The sequence below is a fragment of the Mytilus galloprovincialis genome, chromosome 4 (genome assembly GCF_965363235.1).
Source record: "Mytilus galloprovincialis chromosome 4, xbMytGall1.hap1.1, whole genome shotgun sequence".
NCBI classification, from domain to species: Eukaryota; Metazoa; Mollusca; class Bivalvia; order Mytilida; family Mytilidae; genus Mytilus; species Mytilus galloprovincialis.
This window is the reverse complement of record NC_134841.1, coordinates 92,581,004-92,602,185: the sequence shown is the minus strand read 5'-3', so window position 1 is coordinate 92,602,185 and position 21,182 is coordinate 92,581,004. Positions and strand designations below refer to the sequence as shown.

General features: G+C 32.3%; 1 protein-coding gene across 2 annotated transcripts; it reads left to right on the top strand.

Annotated features, from left to right (window-relative positions):
- Window positions 1-1,840: 1,840 nt before the first annotated feature.
- Window positions 1,841-20,089, top strand: LOC143073405 (spermine oxidase-like). Of its 2 annotated transcripts, none has more exons than XM_076248926.1 (6): window positions 1,841-1,902; window positions 11,182-11,357; window positions 13,451-14,388; window positions 14,909-15,111; window positions 17,516-17,624; window positions 19,525-20,089. In XM_076248926.1, the coding sequence occupies exons 1-6, from the start codon at window positions 1,856-1,858 to the stop codon at window positions 19,666-19,668; spliced, it is 1,617 nt and encodes a 538-aa protein (XP_076105041.1). In that variant the 5' UTR covers window positions 1,841-1,855; the 3' UTR covers window positions 19,669-20,089. The 2 variants fall into 2 exon arrangements, with proteins under 2 accessions (XP_076105041.1, XP_076105042.1); XM_076248927.1 differs by lacking the exon at window positions 1,841-1,902 and adding an exon at window positions 8,268-8,372.
- The last annotated feature ends 1,093 nt before the right edge of the window (window positions 20,090-21,182 follow it).

Below are 21,182 nucleotides of genomic sequence, written 5' to 3'. Positions count from 1 at the left end.
CATACATACATTTTTACAAGACATAAGTGAATGACATGACATAGTTATTAGGTACCAGGATTATAATTTAGTACGCCAGACGCGCGTTTCGTCTTCATAAGACTCATCAGTGACGCTCATATCAAAATATTTATAAAGCTTAACAAGTACAAAGTTGAAGAGCATCGAGGATCCAAAATTCCAAAAAGTTGTGCCAATTACGGCTAAGGTAATCTATTCCTGGGATCAGAAAATTCTTAGTTTTTCGAAAAATTCAAAGTTTTGTAAATAGAAAATTTATAAAAATGACCACATTATTGATATTCATGTCAACACCGAAATGCTGACGACTGAGCTGGTGATACGCGCGTTTCTTCTCCACGGAATATCACAATAATGGTGAAACACGAAACAAGCCTAATCCGGTGTTTTCCTCTTTCTACTGACGCATTTTGTTTTCAGGTATGCGAACATAGAAAGGATTAAATTATCAGACTGATAAAATTACTTACGATTCTAATTGTCCACAATAAAATACAATTGAACAAAAACATAAATACACGCTATAAAATAAAAATATTTTCAACATCACAATATCTGTCCTATTTTTTATTTACAATCATCAATACGTAAAACATTATAGTGCCTAACAAGATTTTGTGAGGTAGACGAAATTGACTTTAAAACGATCGTATTGACTTTTGATGTGCAGAAATAGTCAGATCGGACATATTTTGACTTTAGTTACTTACTTCTTAAGTTTGGGATTAATTGTAATCAACATATTCCAATGAGACTGAAAAATGCTTTTTTTTATTATGATAAATAATAATTTTACCTGCCGTAGTCGTGCGTAAAATATATTTCGGTATTTCTCTTACGAAAATGACTTGTTTAATGGAACAAAACGTATTATTTGTAAACTTTCTTTTTACTCTTCACAATAGGCTTTTAAAAAATAACCTTTCAACTGTATATTCCGAAAATTTTGTGAAAATCGAATAAGTGGCAATTTTTACCTTTCATACCTTAACTTTCATTGATAAAACATAATATTGACTCGTCCAGTGTCCAGTTTGAAGGTCATTTTAGTTACCGTACACATTCATGCACGTTCTAATTAATCAATAGTCATGTATGAAAAGCATAAACAAGTTTGAAGGTAAACTAATAACAACTTAATCCAATCAAATTGCATACGATTCAATAACAATGACCAGTCCACATCATAAAAATGTATAGGGGTAAACTGGGTAGGGAGAAAATGTCAGATATATCAAGTTCATTATTTTGCAATAACGAGTAAAAATTTGTTAACCAATAGATTTGTTATAATTTCATAAACATGTCGTTATGTATTGGTATAGTTTTTGGATCTTTCATTAGCGTATATAAGGCTGTAGAAAGTTTGGCCTTCAAAAGTCAACATAATCATTGACTTTATAAAGAAAATTCGCCTTTTTAAAACATTGAATGTTTCACAAATAATACGCGACAACAAAGCAAAATCATTTCTTAAAACACTGCAAAAAAAATAATTCTGATTGATGCAGTGGTATTGTTATAAATTGCACTGGAGTGAACAGTGGTACATATAACGTCGAATTCCCTCACACAATGTTATCACACTTTTTTTTTTATAATACGTATTGATATGTGCATTTCGAACATTAGACATAAATGTTGGTAGAATCAATACACACGAACACAATTCAAGTAAATTGGGATGGACTATCAGTTGAAAATACAATCTATAAGTTTATTATTTAATTGACCTTTACAACAACATACAAGTATCATTTGAACTGTTTTCACTAAGAAAATAAACAATTTCTACCGTAATTACGGTAATAACATTTGAAAAATTATCATTTCCATGAAAATTGAGAGTTTAACGTGTATAGTTTCAAGAAATCTGTTTAGGTAAGAATATAGTTTTTATTGTTAATTAAGATATTATTTATTTGAAACATTCTGGACTATTTTTCTACAAATGGAACAAAAATGCTATAAACTGTTATTTTAAATTAACAGACAAACAGTAAAACGTTATTTTTTTCAAATATTGATCTGGCTTATCAATTAATTACTGAATTGAATATCCACCATTGTCTAAACATGAAAATGCCAATAGGAGACATGTGTCCATTCGTTTGGTGTGTTTCTGCTTTTGATTTTACCATTCGATTAGGGACTTTTCGTTTTCAATTTTCCTCAGGGTTGAGTATTTTTGTGATTTAACTTTTTTCTGTTACATTATCATTTGAACCGTTTAATGTTGTTAAATGATAAGTTTGCTTTCGATATATGTTTGTATTTGATAAAATACTTTTTTTCTATCCGTTTAACTTAGTTAAACTTGACATATTTTATTTACTCAATGTACAATGGATTGGACACATGTAAACCATACTTATGAAGTCCGCTCCGAATAACAATAAATTACAATACAGTATTAATATGAGCATGCAATAATTCAAAATATACAATACTTTACGAGTCTATCTTTTGAAAACAGTAATAACGTAAAAATTAGTAATGACGATGATGATGATGATGATGACGAAAATATACCGCAAATACACTTTTTCTACATAACAAGAAACATCTCTGACCTATTTTAAAATAAACTGGAATGTATGTTTAAATATATGGACATTTTGTTCTTACGAGAGGTATGGGTTACCAGATGTTAGTAAATCAACTTTTAATATAAGGTCATCAGGAATCCATCTTAGATTGTTCATCAGAATTTCTCTCTGATGTGTATATAAAGAAAAGTCGAAAAGGAAATGATGTACAGTCTCAATGTTGCATCCACAAAAACAGTAAATTTTATAAAATGACTATATAATAGATATACATGATTAAACTGAAGTGGTGACTAGCTATAGAATAAAAACGAATATATAACAAAATCACAGCCCTGTTAGCCATAGTCAATGCAACGCCCAAAGTGACGTCACATTTAAATTTTTAAAACATGTTTCAAAAATTAAGAAAGCATTTGGATGAAATTCAAGATTACATTTGTATGTCTTATCTAACTTATATTAATGACAGTGAAAATTTAAATACTAATTAATTTTTAATTGTAGTAGTAATTAGATAATTAATCGTATTATCTAGCTTTGTGTGTGTATTTCGTTGATTCAAAATTAAATCTACCAAATAAACTGGATGAGTAGTTATCCCTAACACAACACAAGAATACAACAGAAAAAAAAAAGATTTACAACTACAAACGTTAAGACATTTGACAAAATCCGATGACAACAACAAACACAACATCAAAACACAACAAATTAATTTGGGATGGAAAAGTGCCGTGCCACCTCTTAAAGCAATACGAATTCCCATTCAGCAAAACAGTCACATTCGGGATTATTAAAGTCACGTGCGGTAATAAAAAGATCAGACGACGTAATGGCAAACCACAATCTTACACGTGGTAAAAATGTCCATAGTTAGTTTGGACAAAGATACATCGTTTGGATCAACCAATTCGTGATGGTGTCCGTAAAATTTACGGAGTGTCATTTTTAATATGTCCTCCTCATAACTTTGTTGGAGCAGTTATGTGTTTGGAGCACACTCCTGTATATGAATTCCGTATAGTGTGAACATGCACGAGAATAAAGTATCAATTAAGATATGTAAACACCGTACGAAGGGGCAGAGGGTTTATTACTGCTGTGAAATGGGAAATTGATAATTGGGAAGTTGAAATCGTCCCCTATATCATAGATTTTCGTGTGAAGTCGTCCATCTGTGTCAATATTGAGTAAAGATCAAGGTATGAAGCAGTCCTTCTAGTATCAATAGTATCCTTGGTTTCAAGTTCACTGGGATATATGAAATGCATGTATTGGCTGAACTATGGGTTATCCAGCATTTTGATGATATCATCTTCAGTGTATTTTCTGGTAGATTCAGTGTTGTTCTTCACAAAATATGAATTATTGTAACCCAAAACAAGAAATTTTATAGAAATAGGTCTGTTTAATGAGATGGTGGAGTCGATATTTCAACTGAGCATGGGGAATACTGTAAATTCAGAAATTATTGCGTGCATTTATTATTGCGAATTTGTCATTTTAAACTTACTAGTAGATGCGATTTTAATTTTTGCGGTTTTGAGAAAAGTCATGCTTAATTCAGTTAAAATATTACAAAATGCGAGTTTTAATTATTGCGTTTACAACTCTGTCGCATTATTCGCAATAATAAAAACCTCGCAATAATTTCTGAATTTACAGTAGTAGTGTAAAGGGTCGAAAAATCAAAAGTCTTTTTGTTGCTGCAAAATTGCAAAGATTGTGACCGAAGATTAAGCATTGGATCTTTGGAATTTTTGAGAATCCACATCTGGTTAAAACCACTGGTAAAAATATATCTCATCACAATATTTTTGATATATATTCTTATATATTTTATGATGGTATGATACTAAACCTCCAACGCTTGATTTTCATATGATGCAGAAATAATCTTATTAATAACATCAGTTCAATTGACTTCTAGAGCTGGCATGTCAGTAACTACTAATAGTCCTTTGTTAATTCATATATCATTGTCATTTTGCTTATTTTTACTTTTATTACGTATTCTGACACTCGAATTCGGACCTTTTTAACTGAGTTTTACTGTGCGTATTGCTGTGTGTTTCTTTTTTCTACGTTGGCTAGAGGTATAGTGTGAGGGTTGAAATCTCACTATATATGTTTAACCCTGCACCAATATTGCGCTTGTTCCAAGTCAAGAGTTTCCGGCCTTCGTTAGATGTATTTTTTTATAATGTTTAGTTCATTCATATGTTATGGAGTCAAGCATGGCGTTCATCTTCATTGAACTAGTGCACATTTTTATTTAGGGACCAGCTGAAGCGCGCCTCCATGTGCGGGATCTTTTCACTGTGTTGAAAACCAATTGGTGGCCTTCGGCTGTTATCTGATATTTTGTCGGGTTGTTGTCTTTTTGAAATATTCCACATTTCCATTCTCAATTTTAATACCCAAATCCATCTTAGGACAACTTTGCCTGAGGGAGTTCAAACCTTGTTTCTTTATAATTTCAAATGGAAAATTTTAGAAAGAATCTTTATAAATCATGTCAGTGCCAAGGTGCTGACTGCTGAGCTGATGATACCCTCCGGGACTGATAGTCCACCAGCAGAGGTATCGACCCAGTGATGTAAAAAAATGAAAACAACATGTTATAAATTTTAGGTGTTCGAAGCGTTTTTCCAGATTCACCTTCATCTGGAACGCTCAAAGCAACATGTTTGAAAGCCAATGATTTATAAGAACCGAAACAATTGAAGAGTTATATGACCACATATAACCAAATAAAAAAGCCAAATCCAACTTAGACCAACTTTGCCTCAAGGAGTTAAAACCTTGGTTTCTTTATAATTTCAAAAATAGCAAAATCAATCTAAGTAAGGCCAACAATACACTTAATTTTCAGTTAGAAGTTGTGTTACTAAACTTTTAAGGTTCGTGTTTATCAATTTGTTTAGTGATTGTATCTCTGGAATTATAACATACCTCTATCAAAATTACCCAGAGTACATAATTGGAACCAATTTAGCAAAAATAGTAGCAAGAATCGTTTTTTTTTTTTTATGGGCTAAATAATTTGTATGTATTTATTCATTGACATTTTGCTCGTCTTTAAAATAGGTAAAAGTATTCAAATTTACTAAACGTTCACAATGTATCAACAGATGAGGTTTTAACTGGGGATAATCTTATCTACGGAAACGTCACCATGCGACGAAATGTGTTACAAGCATCCACTTCTTAAGCTAGAGACTCCAAAGAGCATGTGTCACTCATCTGATATTTTTATTTTACAATTGGTGCGTGAAATGATGCAACCGTTATATTTCATTGAGAGGTAAAAGTCAAAAACTGCATGTTCTATTTCGGCCATGTTAGATGGCAGGCAGAGTGTCATCTGACATAATTTTTAAACTAGATACCCTACTCATTATTGTGGCCAAGTTTGGTTAAATTTGTCTTCGTAGTTTCAGAGGAGAAGATTTTTGTAAGATTACAAATTTATAAAAAATTGTTAAAAATTTGCCATAAAAGACAATAACTCCTTAAGGGATTATTTGACCATTGTGGTCTTGTTAACTTATATGTAGGTCTCACTTTGCTGAACATTATTGCTGTTCACAGTTTTTCTCTATTTTTAATATTTTTTCAAGATAAAAACATTACCAAAGATAATTCATTTGCTCAAAGCTTTTCCAAATCTATCCAAGATTAAAATTAAAGAGTTAGATACTCTCTTTTATAACTTTATTTGGAATGGGAAATTGGAACGTATAAAACGCAATACACTAATTGGGGATTTTATGCAGGGAGGTTTGAACATGGTGCATTTCTCATCTTTTAGTACATATCTAAAAATAAGCTGGGTTAGAAGATTTCTTTTGAATTTAGAGGGATCCTGGCAGACATTATTACTGTCTGAATAAACCAAATTTGGTGGTGACAGAGTCTTTTCTTTACAAAAAGAAAAACTGCTAGAAATTTATGGCTATGCTAAAAATCCTTTTTGGAAAGATGTGTTACTTTGCTTACATACTGCAAAGCCTTATACTAAAGCTTGTACAAATGATATATTATCGCTAGATATTTTAAATTTTGTGCCACTTTCAGATTACATTATTTATATGCAATGGAAGGACTTTGGTGTACAGTATATAAAAGAGCTTGTAAATGGTCAAAACAAAGACTTCTTTACATTTCAAAAGATTAGACATAAGAGTTTTACAAATAACTTTCTAAAATATTACAGTCTAATCTCCAATACTCCAAAATTTATTAAAGATCACATAAAAGAATACTGTGATTCTCAACAAATTGAAAATGTCAACATGTCTAATGCTTTTTGTACTCAGTTTATTAATAATAAGAAACCAAAATTTGTGTATAAGAGTCTTATTGATCATATATTTCAACCTCCCCTTGAAAAGGGAAGTTTTGCAAAGATACCTACTTAAAAAGTTTTCAATACAAAAACTGCAACAAATAATTCCTACAAACTCTTTTTTGTGCAAGATAAAAAAAAAAAGAAAGATTCTAGTTCATGTACTTTTTGTAAACTAGATGACGAAACTATTGTACATTTTTTTCTGTTATTGTCCAATAACATATCAATTTTGGTCATCATTATTACAACAAATAAGATTGTATAGCAGGGATTTTGCCATCAGTAAAAAGCAGATATTCCTTGGTTTCTATTCAGAAAGCTTATTCATAAATCTTTTATTTATAGTGTCAAAAAAATATATATATAAATGTAAGTTTAAGGAACTTACTCCTAATATTAGTTTTTTTTTTTCTAGGAAGGGAGGAAGAGTTAAAATTTAATAAAATCAATAAAACATGTATTGCATTAAAAAAAGGGGGGAACAGAGAATAAAGAGTCTTTTGTTTTGCATATTTCTATCATATTTCCACAACTTCATGGTACAGTCTAAAACTGAGTATTGATACAAGACATTATATGAACACAAACAGACTTTTTACGGGTATGATTTTGGTATCAGGAGAAAAATAGTATAAGAACTTAAATCATTCAGGTCTCCTTATTTTCTGATTAAGGACAAGGAGAATAGCACTTAATGTTAGGTTGGAGTACATAATTTGAAATTATGACATTAAACCGAAACATTTTAGAAGATAAGCATTTATCACCTGGTGCAAGAAGGTGTGTATAAAAAAAAAATAACTTGTACAAAAACCCTGTGCAAATTATAATTTGTACAAACTAAAATCTTGTATACATGATACTCATTGGTATCAGTATACTAGTCTCAAATGAGATGGTGTCCGATAACATGTGACTCTAACATGTGACTTAATGTCCGTTTACCCATTCAAGTATCTTTAAACGAACAAACATTGAACCTTAATATTTCTAATCTTAAAAGTTTAAAAGATTATCAAAACAGGAAATATATAAGATCTCATTCTCCATATAATTTTTTTTTATATAACAAAATGAAAAAATAAACTCATAAAACAGGATTTACAAAACTGATATCACAAGTGTACTTCTTACACCCACCTTTACAAAGATTTAGATTTCACAGACGATCTTCAGGTACTTTTTTGTAATTTCTTTCCTGTACGCGTTACAACAAAGTGGATATATTTTTTTATAAGTATGAAAAAGTCTGTGGACGTCGCACTAAAGTAAACACGCGTCGTATTGTATTGACACGGACCAGCTTCTTGACGTAATAACAGTGATTAATCATAATCTTGTTCTTTCTAAATACATGTAACCTTCTAGTCATTAGGGTCATTGTTTTGTTTACATTGTAGTATACATACTCATTGTTAGAGATCTTATGACCAAGAATAGACCTGGTTCGTACATTTAGATCATTTTTACTTTACTGTATATTCAATATAAATTTAGTTTAGATCTATTTCTTTTAATATTGTGCTTACATTTTTTTTTCAATAGAAATCGTTTGTTGAAGGTTTTTTTCTACAGTTCTCTAAACAGAACGTGTAGATTTTTCTGTAAGATTTATTTCAACCACAGGCGTTTGAGACATGTTCCCCATTGCTATGGCGTTTTATTTATTATTTTAAGTTTTTCTATAACATATAAATGTATTTTTTAAAGTATTTTTAAAATGTGTTCAAGTCTTGCTCTTGAATTGAATCCGGCTTCCAATAACAGTAGTGTTTACGAGTCGTTCCTTTTACGGTACTTGAAATTATTATGAATAGATAGAACAAGATAGTATGAAATTCAAAACAGTGTAGCTGTGGCCATTGATTGACCCATCAAAATCATCCATTGACTGGGACAATTTACGTGAACGTTTGTCTGTAACAACCACTGTTCATGACGTACCTACGATAGACATTTAAACTGTGGGGGTCACCAAAGGTTTCTTAACGCCTTTAATTATAAAATAATTCGAAAAATTAATCAGGAATAACTTTTGTGTTTTGATTTATACAATTGATATAAATCAAAATATCGTGTTATTTCTGATTAATTTTTCGAATTACTTAATTAGGTGTTGAGAACCTTTGGTGACCCCATAGTTTAAGTGTCTTTAAAAGTACATAGTGAGCATTGGTCGTTACATGTATACAAACGTTCACCTAAATTGTCCCAGTCAATGAATGATTTTAATGTGTCAATCAATGGCCACAGCTACACTGTTTTGAATTTCATACTAATAAGTTGAAATATTAAAAATCTGCTAAAATATAGAAACATCCAAAAAGGGGGAGTGCATGAACCAGTGTCTGTGGTTTTCCGGTCATTGTAATATATGTTTTATACTCATGACAATACACTGAAGTGGAGTTGTAATATCGTTTATATGAATATGAATCATTCAGATATATATTATAAATCAAGAAGCTATAGATATACGTCACTATATTTTCTCTGTCAATGACATCTACATGTATCTAGAGAGATTTACCGAATGACCTCGCTTTTACAACTTTTATTTTGATAAAGAATTTGAATCGAAATTGAAATTCTAAATAGATTATAACTACGCATGTTCATATTGTTATAGCTGTTATCAGAGACATATATATATATATATAGAGAGAGAGAGAGAGAGAGAGAGAGAGAGAGAGAGAGAGAGAGAGAGAGTCTATACTAACAGGAAAAATTATATGAGTCTGAAAGATTGTGTAACAATACCGATAAATAGATAATTCATATCATCTGTTCAGTTTTTCCTTCTTTGTGCAATGATATTCAACACTTTTTAGTGTTTTGTTTTCCATCTATTTATCGGTATTGTTACACAATCTTTCAGATTTATCATATATTTAGTACAAAATACAGCAATTTTGTATATCTAATAAAGGTTCTTTTTTCCAGTCTGTATCACCTACCCTGTAGCATACCCCGTATCGCATTGCTAAACCCGTATCGACTACCCCGTATCGCATAGCAAAATCCGTATCGCATACCTGGCGTGACGTCATAATTAAAATGACGTCAACGTTTGACCTATGACGTCCAGTTGCTGCATTTTCAGGCTTAGGGAAAAAATGATTTCTATTAAAAAAAAAAACGTCCTATCAATTCAACTAAAATCGATTTTTTTCCAAATAATTATTACCCAGAAACTTGACGAGCGATTTGTATATAAAATAGTACAATAAGATGTAGAAATATCTGAAGTTTTATTGTTTATTTGGTCATAATTTTCGTGAAGTTTGTTTCTGCACAAATGCATTTTTTTACAATTTTAATTTGGTTTTAAAAAATATATAATAAACAGAATAATACATGGCAAAATCCGTATCACACGCCGTATCACCCTCAACCAATATCATCCCTCGGGCCTAAAGGCCCTCGTGCTGATATTGGTATCTCGGGATGATACGGCATATGAGACGGATATTGCCATGTATTATTCTCTATATAGATATATATAATATATAACTTGTCTAAACATCAACCCAACAATGTTAGATCTGTTAATTTGCTTTCGCAAATTTATATATGTATATATGTCTCTCATATGTCTCTACTGTTATTATAACCGGGAGTTTTATGGCTATAGTAATTCAAAGACGGAATACCAATACTTTAAACTTTATTAGCAAGGTCGGGACAGTACCAGACCTTAGACCTAAACTGACTTCAAATATCAAACAAAAGCACATATAAAAAAACAGTATTTATAGAAGGGATTAGTGTCCGTATCGGATTAACTTGTCATCGTCAGAGTGATTTCCATCACGACAAACATATATTTATAGAATTAATTGAACAAAAAGATAGGTAAAAAGTGAGATAAACGAATTAACAAATTGTCGCTATAACACTTCAAATATATTGTCTGAATTTGATTTATTTCTAAGTCCCAATTGTCCAAATCTTCCTGGTTATATCAACACTAAAATGTGACAATAGTTTAACAACTTCTTAAATACTAGTAATCAGTTTTAAAATAAGACGTGGAAAGTGGTTAGGATTATTAGCTTGTTAGATTATAATTACTTTGTTAGTATTAGATGTTAATTTCACTGCATCGTCTACATCTAGCTCAAACAGTATAGTTTAAAGTGAGTAAGATGCCAGATAAGAGAAAAGGCTGGAAAAAAGTGCTCGAAAAACTTGCAATCTACCAATTATTATTACCAGGCTAGGGTATTAATTTTCAAAATCCTTCTACTGTAGTTATTATAAATACATGGAAACGAGTCTTGAAAATGTCGAATTGGACGTTATTATCGTCGGTGGAGGAATGGCAGGCATCGCAGCAGCGCAGCAACTTCTACAGAATGGTGTAAACAACATACTAGTGTTAGAAGCACAAGATTACCTCGGAGGAAGGATAAAGACTATCGATACTGGTATTTGTTTTAACTTATTTTTTAGTTCTTATATATGGTTACCTATGCCACATATTGTATGCATGTCCCAAGCAATGGGCATTTCCATTGATTATCATCCATCATTATTGATAGATATAGGAAGATGTGGTGTGAGTGCCAATGAGACAACTCTCCATCCAAATAACAACTTAAAAAGTAAACCATTATAGGTCAATGTACGGCCTTCAACACGGAGCTTTGGCTCACACCGAACAAAAAGCTATAAAGGGTCCAAAAACTACTAGTGTAAAACCATTCAAACGGGAAAACCAACGGTTTAATCTATATAAAAACGAAAAACGAGAAACACGCATAAATTACATAAACAAACGACAACTACTGTACATCAGATTCCTGACTTAGGACAGGTGCAAACATTTGCAGCGGGATTAAACAATAGTACCAAACCTTCTCCCTTTTTCTGAAACAATAGCATAACATCACAACATAGAAAACCACACGATAAAATAGTAATTGGAAGGCTTAACCCAATCAAAAAAATGTTAATTAACACACTATGAATGAATAAATTTTATCTACTATACCTGAATGCAAATGCAGTCTTTATGTTTCCCTTTTTAATTGTGCCGGAGAGCTTACATACGATATCGGTCCAAATTATAAAGAAGGCCTGAAAGGCCGTATTCTTATTTGAATTTTGTAAAAGTTTAAATCCATATAGCATTTCATAGCACTTCATAAGGGACGAACCATTTAAAGTGGAAGGGAGGGGGGGTCTAACTCAGATTTTTTTTCGCGCTTTAATTAGTTTTTCGACACTATCAATCAAATCATTTTTCTACAAAATTTAGCACTAGAATGTATGGGGAATGTGGATTGAGATTTTTTTTGTCATCTGCTTGGTAACAATTTTTTCTTTCTCATAAAGTTTGGGATTAAAATTATATAAAATGGAAAAAAAAACATAATTACTTTTAAGTTAAATGGTTGTTCCCTGATAATTTGGACTAGACGTAAGAAGGCGTTACAGCTAAAATGCAAAAGAGCATTCAAAACATCTTTAATTTTTTGGACTAGGTTAATGTTATGGTACGAGGATAACTGTAAAGCGTAGATGCATCATTGTCCAAGTCTTTATTCGATAGTTGTTACCTATGCAATCAAACACCATCTCCTTATGTTCATGGTTATAGGAAATCTGCGTTCGCAGTTTGATAGCGCTTTAAGATTTAAGGGAGTTCGCTTCTCAGTTTCAAAGTAATTAACTTTTTTAAAACACTAGTGTATATATATATAGGGGATTAATAAAGGAATCCAAAGAGCAAAAAAATATATATGAGGGCCCTCATGGGGTTTTTGATTATGTGATTACTTGGCCGTTTTTTTAATGATTATTTGATTATTAAGCCAAATATTTCATGATTATTTGATTACCTAGGACTGTATTTTTAGTTTATGATTATTTGATTACTAAAGATAAGCAAATATTTAATGATTATGTGATTATATTGGCAAAAAAATGGTGATTATGTGATTACTAGGACCCCCCCCCCCCCCATGAGGGGCCTCATATATATATAGGTCACCGTGCTTGTTTTCGAGATATTAGCCTTTGAAATTTTGGCGGGAAAATATTCTCTTGACTTTTCATAGCTTTATTATTAATAAGATAAAGTTCTCAAAAACTGTTAAAAAGTAATTAAAATTTTATAAGACTTTACAGATGGCTTATCAAAATACATGTAAAAGATTTACAAAAAGAAAAATGGGGGTCACCGGGCAAATTTTTTCAAGGCATTCAAACGGATAAAACCAGAGGATTCCGAAAATCTGACAAAAAATCTAAAGCATGACAAGCCAGCTTCCTTAAAGAACTGACTCGATAACATTTTTGTATGTGGATCACGTGGTATTTTAATGTCAATTATGGTCGTTGTAAAATGAAAATCCAAAGATATTCAAACTGTCATATACTTTATCATTCATATTGGGTTTGTTTTTTTATTATATTAGTCGTAAGTCATTTTTTTTTCTTCATATAGTGTTTTTGAGTATCTCATTTTTTTAAAGAAAAACAATAGTTTTAACTTTTTGTTATATTCATTATACAGAATATGGACACATTGATCTTGGAGCTGAGTGGATCCATGGACAGACAGGAAATCCTTTGTACGACATTGCAGTAGAAAATCGACTCGTCCATAACCGAAATCAAAGCTCCTACATAAGTCCTTCATCTGCCAGTATTTACGATGTACATGAATTCCGGACAGAGAACGGAAGCTTGATTAATAGAAATATTGTTTGTCAAGTGTCAAAGGCCATGGAGGATTTGTATTGTGAATCTATCAATAGTGCGCCGAAAGAGTGTCAACAGAATACTGATATTATATCGGAAATTGAACCGTTTAAGTTTGACAAGGCAATATCTAGAAATTTTATGACAAAATCCTTCGCTACTCATTATTCTGAAGGCTTCGATGAGTATTTGGAAAGTTGTGAGAATGAAGACTATGATATACAGAAAGCTTTGTATAAATGGCGCTTAAAATGGGAGCTTGGGGATAATTGTTGTGCGTCTTTGGACGACGTTGCCTTTCCTGGACGCTATATAATGTATGAGGGTCATGGCATTACTGATCTCAAATTTGGCTTTGGGTCCGTTTTTGATGTGCTGAAGAAAGACATTCCAAAACAAAAAGTCGCTCTACGTAAACCTGTAAAAGTGATAAAATGGAAGAAAAGAAATATTTGTTATGTTGAATGTTTTGACGGTTCGGTGTATAAATCAAAGCATGTAATCGTGACGGTTCCAATTGGTTATTTAAAAGATCACACGACATCAATGTTCTGTCCATCATTACCCGACGAAAAGGTTCATGCAATACAAAACGTTGGTTTTTCCACTCTTGTTAAAGTGTTTTTGGCATGGAATAAACCATTCTGGTGCGAGTCATATAGTGGCGTTCAATTTGTTTGGTCTTCAGATGCAAAGCAAGAACAACTAAAAACAGAAATTAGTAAACAGGGAACGAGGACAATGTTAAAGGTGAATGTTTACTTAAGGTGAAAATATTCTATTCCGACTTATTTGGGAAAAAAAATCTTTTTATAGAACCACACATAATCTGTCAATGATTAAAACAACTCTCTTTTTATCATCATAATCCTTGGTTATCTTTAATATCATTCATCTTCTCTTTTATTTACCTGGGGTTATATGATAAAAGAAATATTCCAACCTGTTATAATTGCATTTTGACTCACGAGGGCTGATGCGCGAATAAACAGAAAAAATGCAATACATTTAAGCTCAATGCTAAGAGGCACGGTATGTAGGGAAGACCTTTTTCTGAGACATCACATCGATATAAGAATATAGTTTAACTCTTAATTCAACAATAGTTTTTATTGATCCCCATAGAATTCATTTCAAAAATTCAAATGCACCATATCTTAAAAAATAACAAATTCATTAATGAAAAGGTTGTTATTGTGAATTTCAATAGTTAAAATTCTTGAAGTAATTTTGTTTCTTTAAATTTTCTTTTAATCATATATTTATCTAGGTAGATGGAAACCCGTGGTATCTTGATATTACCGGATTTGAACGTTGTACCGGACGACCTAACGTACTTTGTGGTTGGTTGGTAGGAGAAGGTGCCGAATTGTCAACTACATTGAGTGACATAGACGTTTCGAAAGTATGCACGAGACTACTGCAGTGTTTCTGTGGTGACGAAGCTATACCGGAACCAGATAATATATACAGGTAAGTACACCAGAGTGTTACAATGTTGCTGTGGTGAGTGACTAAAACCTACCGGAACCAGATAATATATACATGTAAGTACACGAGAGTGTTACAATGTTGCTTTGGTGACTAAAACCTATCGGAACCATATAATATATAAGGATGAAAACTAATTAATATTTACAATATTAAATCAGCTAAGACTCTTTTCTACACTTTACACAAGTATTCCCCATTCCAAACTAAAAGACAAATTGAAAGAGTTGGTATTGCTTTGTTTCATAAAAAAAGAATGGCCAACGTAGATAAAGTTTCTTGTCTAACGTAGGGGGAAATTATACTTTGTAAAGGATCACTTTGATTCAAACAAAAAATTCTCTGAAACTGGAATTATCAAGATGCTTGATTTCTTGATTGACAACATATTTGTTACGTCTGGAGGACGTGTTTTTTTCAACTGATTGTCGGCATTCCAATGAGAACCAAGTGTGTCCCTCTTCTTGCTGACTTGTTTCTTCATTATTATGAGGCTGACTTCATACAGGAACTTTTAAGGAAGAAAGATATGAAGTTAGTAATATCCTATAACTTTGCTTTCCGCTATATAGATGATGTGTCTCACTAAATAATTCAAAATTTGGTGACTATGTTGAATGCATCTATCACATAGAATAGAGATAAAGTATACAACAGATACAGTTAAAATGGCCTCATATCTTGACTCATATCTATAAATTGGTTATGAGGGTCGGTTGAAAAGAAAACTTTACGACAAAAGAGATGATTCCAGCTTCCCCAATTGTGAACTTTCCATTTCTAAGTACATGTAGCAACATCCCAGCAGCGCCTGTATACGGATAATATATCTCCCAATTGAAACGATATTCCCGTATTTGTATTTCCTATTGTTATTTCTTGGAAGAGGGTCACTGCTCTCAAGGAAGCTATTTAACCAAGAGTTCCAAATGGTGAAGTTGAAATCATCCCTTTCGTAGATTTTGTGGACGCCATCACGAGTTTGTTGACCGTTATGGAATAACCGTTTCACAGATGATATCGGATATGTTCCTTATGTCGTAACTACAATCCCCTTCCCTTTTCATGAATGTGACCAACCGAATTAGACTATTTACCAGGGTTGTAATAACATGAGCAACACGACGGGTGCCACATGCGGATCAGGATCGGCTTACCCTTCCGGAGTATCTGAGATCACCCCCAGTTTTTGATGGGGTTTGTGTTGCTTAGTCTCTAGTTTTCTATGTTGTGTATTGTGTACTATTATTTGTCTGTGTGTTTTTTTTTTTTTTTTTTTTTTTTAATTAAACATATTTTATTAACAATCACCTGTTACATCAACCCTTAGTTGCCCAGGGGAGCAACTAAGGGGGCCCCAATTTTTACAGTCTCATTTGTCGGGGAAAAAGCAAATGAGAAAAAAAACTCCCACTATGAATTATTAACATCAACCTTTATAAATATTATCTATCCTTGTACAAATGTACTGTCTGTGTTTTTTTTTTCATTTTTAGCCATGTCGTTGTCAGTTTCTTTTCTATCTATGAGTTTGACTGTCCTTCTGGTATCTTTTGTCCCTCTTCTACACGAGGCCCTTGGAAAAGAGCTCCTTAACTGGCAGTTAATACAAATAAAAGGAGTCTAATAAAACATGTATTCGCGGTATTCGATCTTTAGATACCAGACTATTCGTTTAATTGCGACAGTTTTACTAAGTGTTGATTGGGGTATGATGCATGCATAGCAGTAGACGTGTATGCCCTGTTAAGAAAACCGGTCTGTCTATACTATGGATATAAATGCAGTTCCCTCAGTTTTTGTTTGGTTTTTTTATTTGTATGTTCTTAACGGATTTATGAGATTTTAAAATTGTTAAGAATTTGTTGTCTTAGTTTTATAACTTGATTGGTTAATTGTTCACATTTAACTGTCAGTGGCAAATATTTCATGCATATTCAAGAAAGGAACAAATGAATCAAACTGGTTGATTATTTAAAGTAGGTCGACCGGGGTGAAGCAGACATTTGAATTGTCCACCTTTAATCAAATTGATAATGGAAATGGGGAATATGTCAAAGACAACAACCCCTCCAAAGACCAGATAACATACAACTTACAAAGACAACCGGCAATGGGTTTTCAACGTGAAAATTCCGCAACCGGAGGTGGTCCTCAGATGGCCCTTAAAGTCCTTAAAGAATGTGTATTATTTCAGTGAAAATGGACGTCACACTTAAACGCCAAAACATATGAATAAACTTAAATTTAAAAAAAACATACAAGACTTACAAAGACCAGAGGCTCCTGACTTGCGCAAAAATGCACTGCTCTTATTTTTCTTTCATATTGTGTTTCTTATTCTACAATGTATGTGATCTGCATTCAAATGTTCTTCTATTACTAGATCCCAATGGCAGAGTAATCAGTTTATAGGCGGAGGTTATAGTTACGTTTCCACACGAACACAAGATGGAGATTTTGAAGCACTTTGTCAATCCTTACCTTCCAATCAGGTAAGGCCAACCTTAAAAATATGTTTGTTTGCAGTTTTCCGACTGTACCTTCAGACTGAAGGGTCGGTAGGTAGGAAAAATATTTTATTTTATCAGCCAAAATACAGTTAAAACAAGCAGTTACACTTAACCAAGTTTCTTGTGAAGAAAAAAAAAACATTTTAAAACAACAAACACTGGACATGCTGCAAACCAACATCAAATGAACAGGCATTTTCAGATAAAAAAACTTTTTAACAAAAACTGAAACTTTAACATAGTGTCATTATCCAATTTATGACATAAAATATGGTATAATTATTAAATACTGGAACACTTATAAACAAGGAATGTCATTATGACTAGAACTGTTTTAAAGAAATATATTCAGACATGTATGCTTCTCGACTAGAATGTTTTCATGAATAGAGTATTTTCATCAGAAAAATGCAGATATTACAGATTTATAAGACAATGTATTAAAGAGTGTATTTTCAATAAAAAAAAATAACCATTGAATCTTCCTCAATTGAAAAAAAGGCAACTTGAAAAAAAAGTATTTAGACATTCGACTGTCTTCATATTTCTAACAATATTTAATTATATGTGATAAGCTAGGTTATATTTTTGCCAGGCTTTAATGAAAACCAAAGAAATCTAAAGTTTGGGGTGAAATCCATAGCATCCCATTATAAGTAAATGGTCTGTACTGAAATGTTTTTAATGCATAAAAAAAAATTGGCAGCATAGCTCCTAAGGACATGTTTTAATTGAATTCACACAGGCCACACAGTTTGGGTATATTTAATATTGTTACTAAGAAAGAGAATAATTGCAATGAGTGGGGCAGCCCCCCTTATCCTAAAGGAGCATACTCATTGCAATCGAAGATAGATGAGTATATTTATTTTTCAATCTAACCATTCATTTTCTCTACATCTTTGTGTAGTTAGGGTTGCTTCTTATTGATTTGGCATGATCTATATCCATTAACATTTCAAATGAGCCCTTCCTCCGTACAGGCGTGTTTAGATATCCATGAAGATTTAAGTCACGGAGGAGTGGTTTCCTCTTTGTCATCTTCACAACGATTTGTAGAAAATATGCCATACTTCAAGCTGCTGTCGAATTATTTAACCACTGAAATTGGTTCCATAAAGTCAGGCTCCACAGATTCTGTACCCCGGTCCCGATTTGTTTGAGACAGGATGGTTATCGTGTCAGTTATGAATATCCGCTGCATCATCGTCAATGATATCATCACACATCATTACATGTGCCTGAATCTGTATAAACAGTTTACTATTATTTGTCTTAAAATTGACACGAGACGACAGCGTAAAGTACTCCTCCGTGACTTCATGGATACCTGTAAACAATTTTCATGTGCTTTATCATTAAATGGTCACATGAACGCTTGAAGGGAAGCTAAGAAAAACGGAACTTGAAATGCGTAATTGACCCAGACTTTAAATCATTTCCGGAAAGGACCCAAAGTTCCGGATCGCGTCAATAGAAGTATTAAAAAAAAATTCTTCAAATATAAAGCAATAAAATTTTCACAGTCGGGAGGATTTTCAAGGGTCGGTCGGTAAACTGCAAACAAACAATATTTTAATTTAAGCCTAAAGCATTTGAAATTTCTGTCGCAACTTATATGAATGTTGCGAGCTAAGCTTCTATATATAACCTTTTACCTATGTCTATCTAAATAAAAAAAAAGTTTAAGTTATTATAAACAAAATTGTCACGAAGCTTGTGTCGTATGAAGTGCAGTGAAAGACAACAGTGTAGTTACTCGCTTCTTTCTTGTATACGTGTTAAAATGAGCAATCTGATAAAAAAAATTGTCAGTAAAATGCAAGAGAGACTGAATTAAGTGAATAAACCAACTTTCAATATCCATTCTTGTATTTTTCAGAATCCAAGATTACTTTTTGCAGGAGAGGCGACAAGTTATAATTTCTATTCTACAGCCCACGGTGCCTATGAAACTGGAATCAGAGCTGCAAGAACTATCATTACTTTGAAACAAGAGTCGAAAGAAACAATAATAAACCTGTAAATGATGTCTCTATATAGCCAATATTTTTCAATCGTTTGATGACGATTTCTTTTATAACAATACAAAAGCCATAAAATATTAGGAACATTTATGCTTTTCAATCTTCATAATGTATGTTTCATGTTTCTTACTCATTAATCATTAAAATAGCTACGATTTTCCTTTGATATTCAGTATCATTATTTTGGCATTTAATTTTAACCACAATTTGGAATATTTTATTGATATTTGGGACTATTATTTCTTTAAATACATCATTTCATTGAGAATAAAAGTTAAATGTTCTGTCCTGTAACTGAAAATTTGATCCACACCTTGTTGTTAAGTTTGCTATTACTATAGTTTTCCAATAACCATGAGAGTTGAAAGAAAAAAAGAATTTATATGAATGAATATATTCAATAAAATGATTTTACTATTATTTGTCATAGTTTTGTTATACGTCGGAGAAAAGTGAAGAATGAGCAATGATAATCTGTTTTCAAAGTCTCGGTAATTTTATTTAGTCTTTGTGATCGCTTGTATCATGAGAACTTTAATTTTCTAAATCCTATACATATTTATAATATCCTAAGTTCCCAAATCTTGAAATTCTTTAATAGTTATCCCATAAGGACGCGGTGTGTCAGTGTAAGATCACCCCGATGGCCGGAGGCCAGAGGGTGATCTAACACTGACACACCAAGTCCGACTGGGATAACTATTTTACATCCCAGCTGTTTTAGATTAGACGAAAAACCATTTACAATTCATAAAATCTAGTTTAGAACGCCACACAACCATAACAATATACTTTATATATTACTATATGATGTATACCCTTTTTGACCCCCCAAACACGATGAGTAGATATCAAACAATGTCAACTCGCCCCACTTGCCAATCGGCCCACGCTATATCGCCACTTTATAAAAATATCGTCCCAATCTTGTTTACCGACTTGCCCCACTTTGAAAAAGTGTAAAATCAAATTTAACAATCAGTCTGAAAACTCACAAATTAACGTAAAAGGTTAAAACCCCACTGAATAAAGGTTTGACAACTCGCCCCACTAATAAAAATATCTTGCTTCCTTTAAGTATGTCAAATTGCTATAATTTCGTATCAAGTCGTCCTGGTGTAGTGGTATGTGTCGTGGCTTGATATGCTAAAGGTCTTGAGTTCGAATCCCAGCATATCTACTGGATTTTTTCTACGTGAATTTTGATAGATAGTCTTTTCCGTAAAATTAATTATAAGTTTTATAGTGGATTTGACATTCCCGCCAAAATGTTACAGAACAAAGGAAAGCATGCATAACAAAGAAACTCAAACTAGGGTGATCTGGCAGGAGTGATCCGGCTCAGATCACCCCTGTTAGAACAAAGGAGCTGGGATGTAAGTTTGAGGACAGAACAATTGCCTTTAGATTTTATATTAAACATTATGATATTTGGTATATTCTGAATTATGATACACCTACTGAGAAGATCGCTGCTAGACCATATGCTGAGGTGATACAAATGTCTATGTAA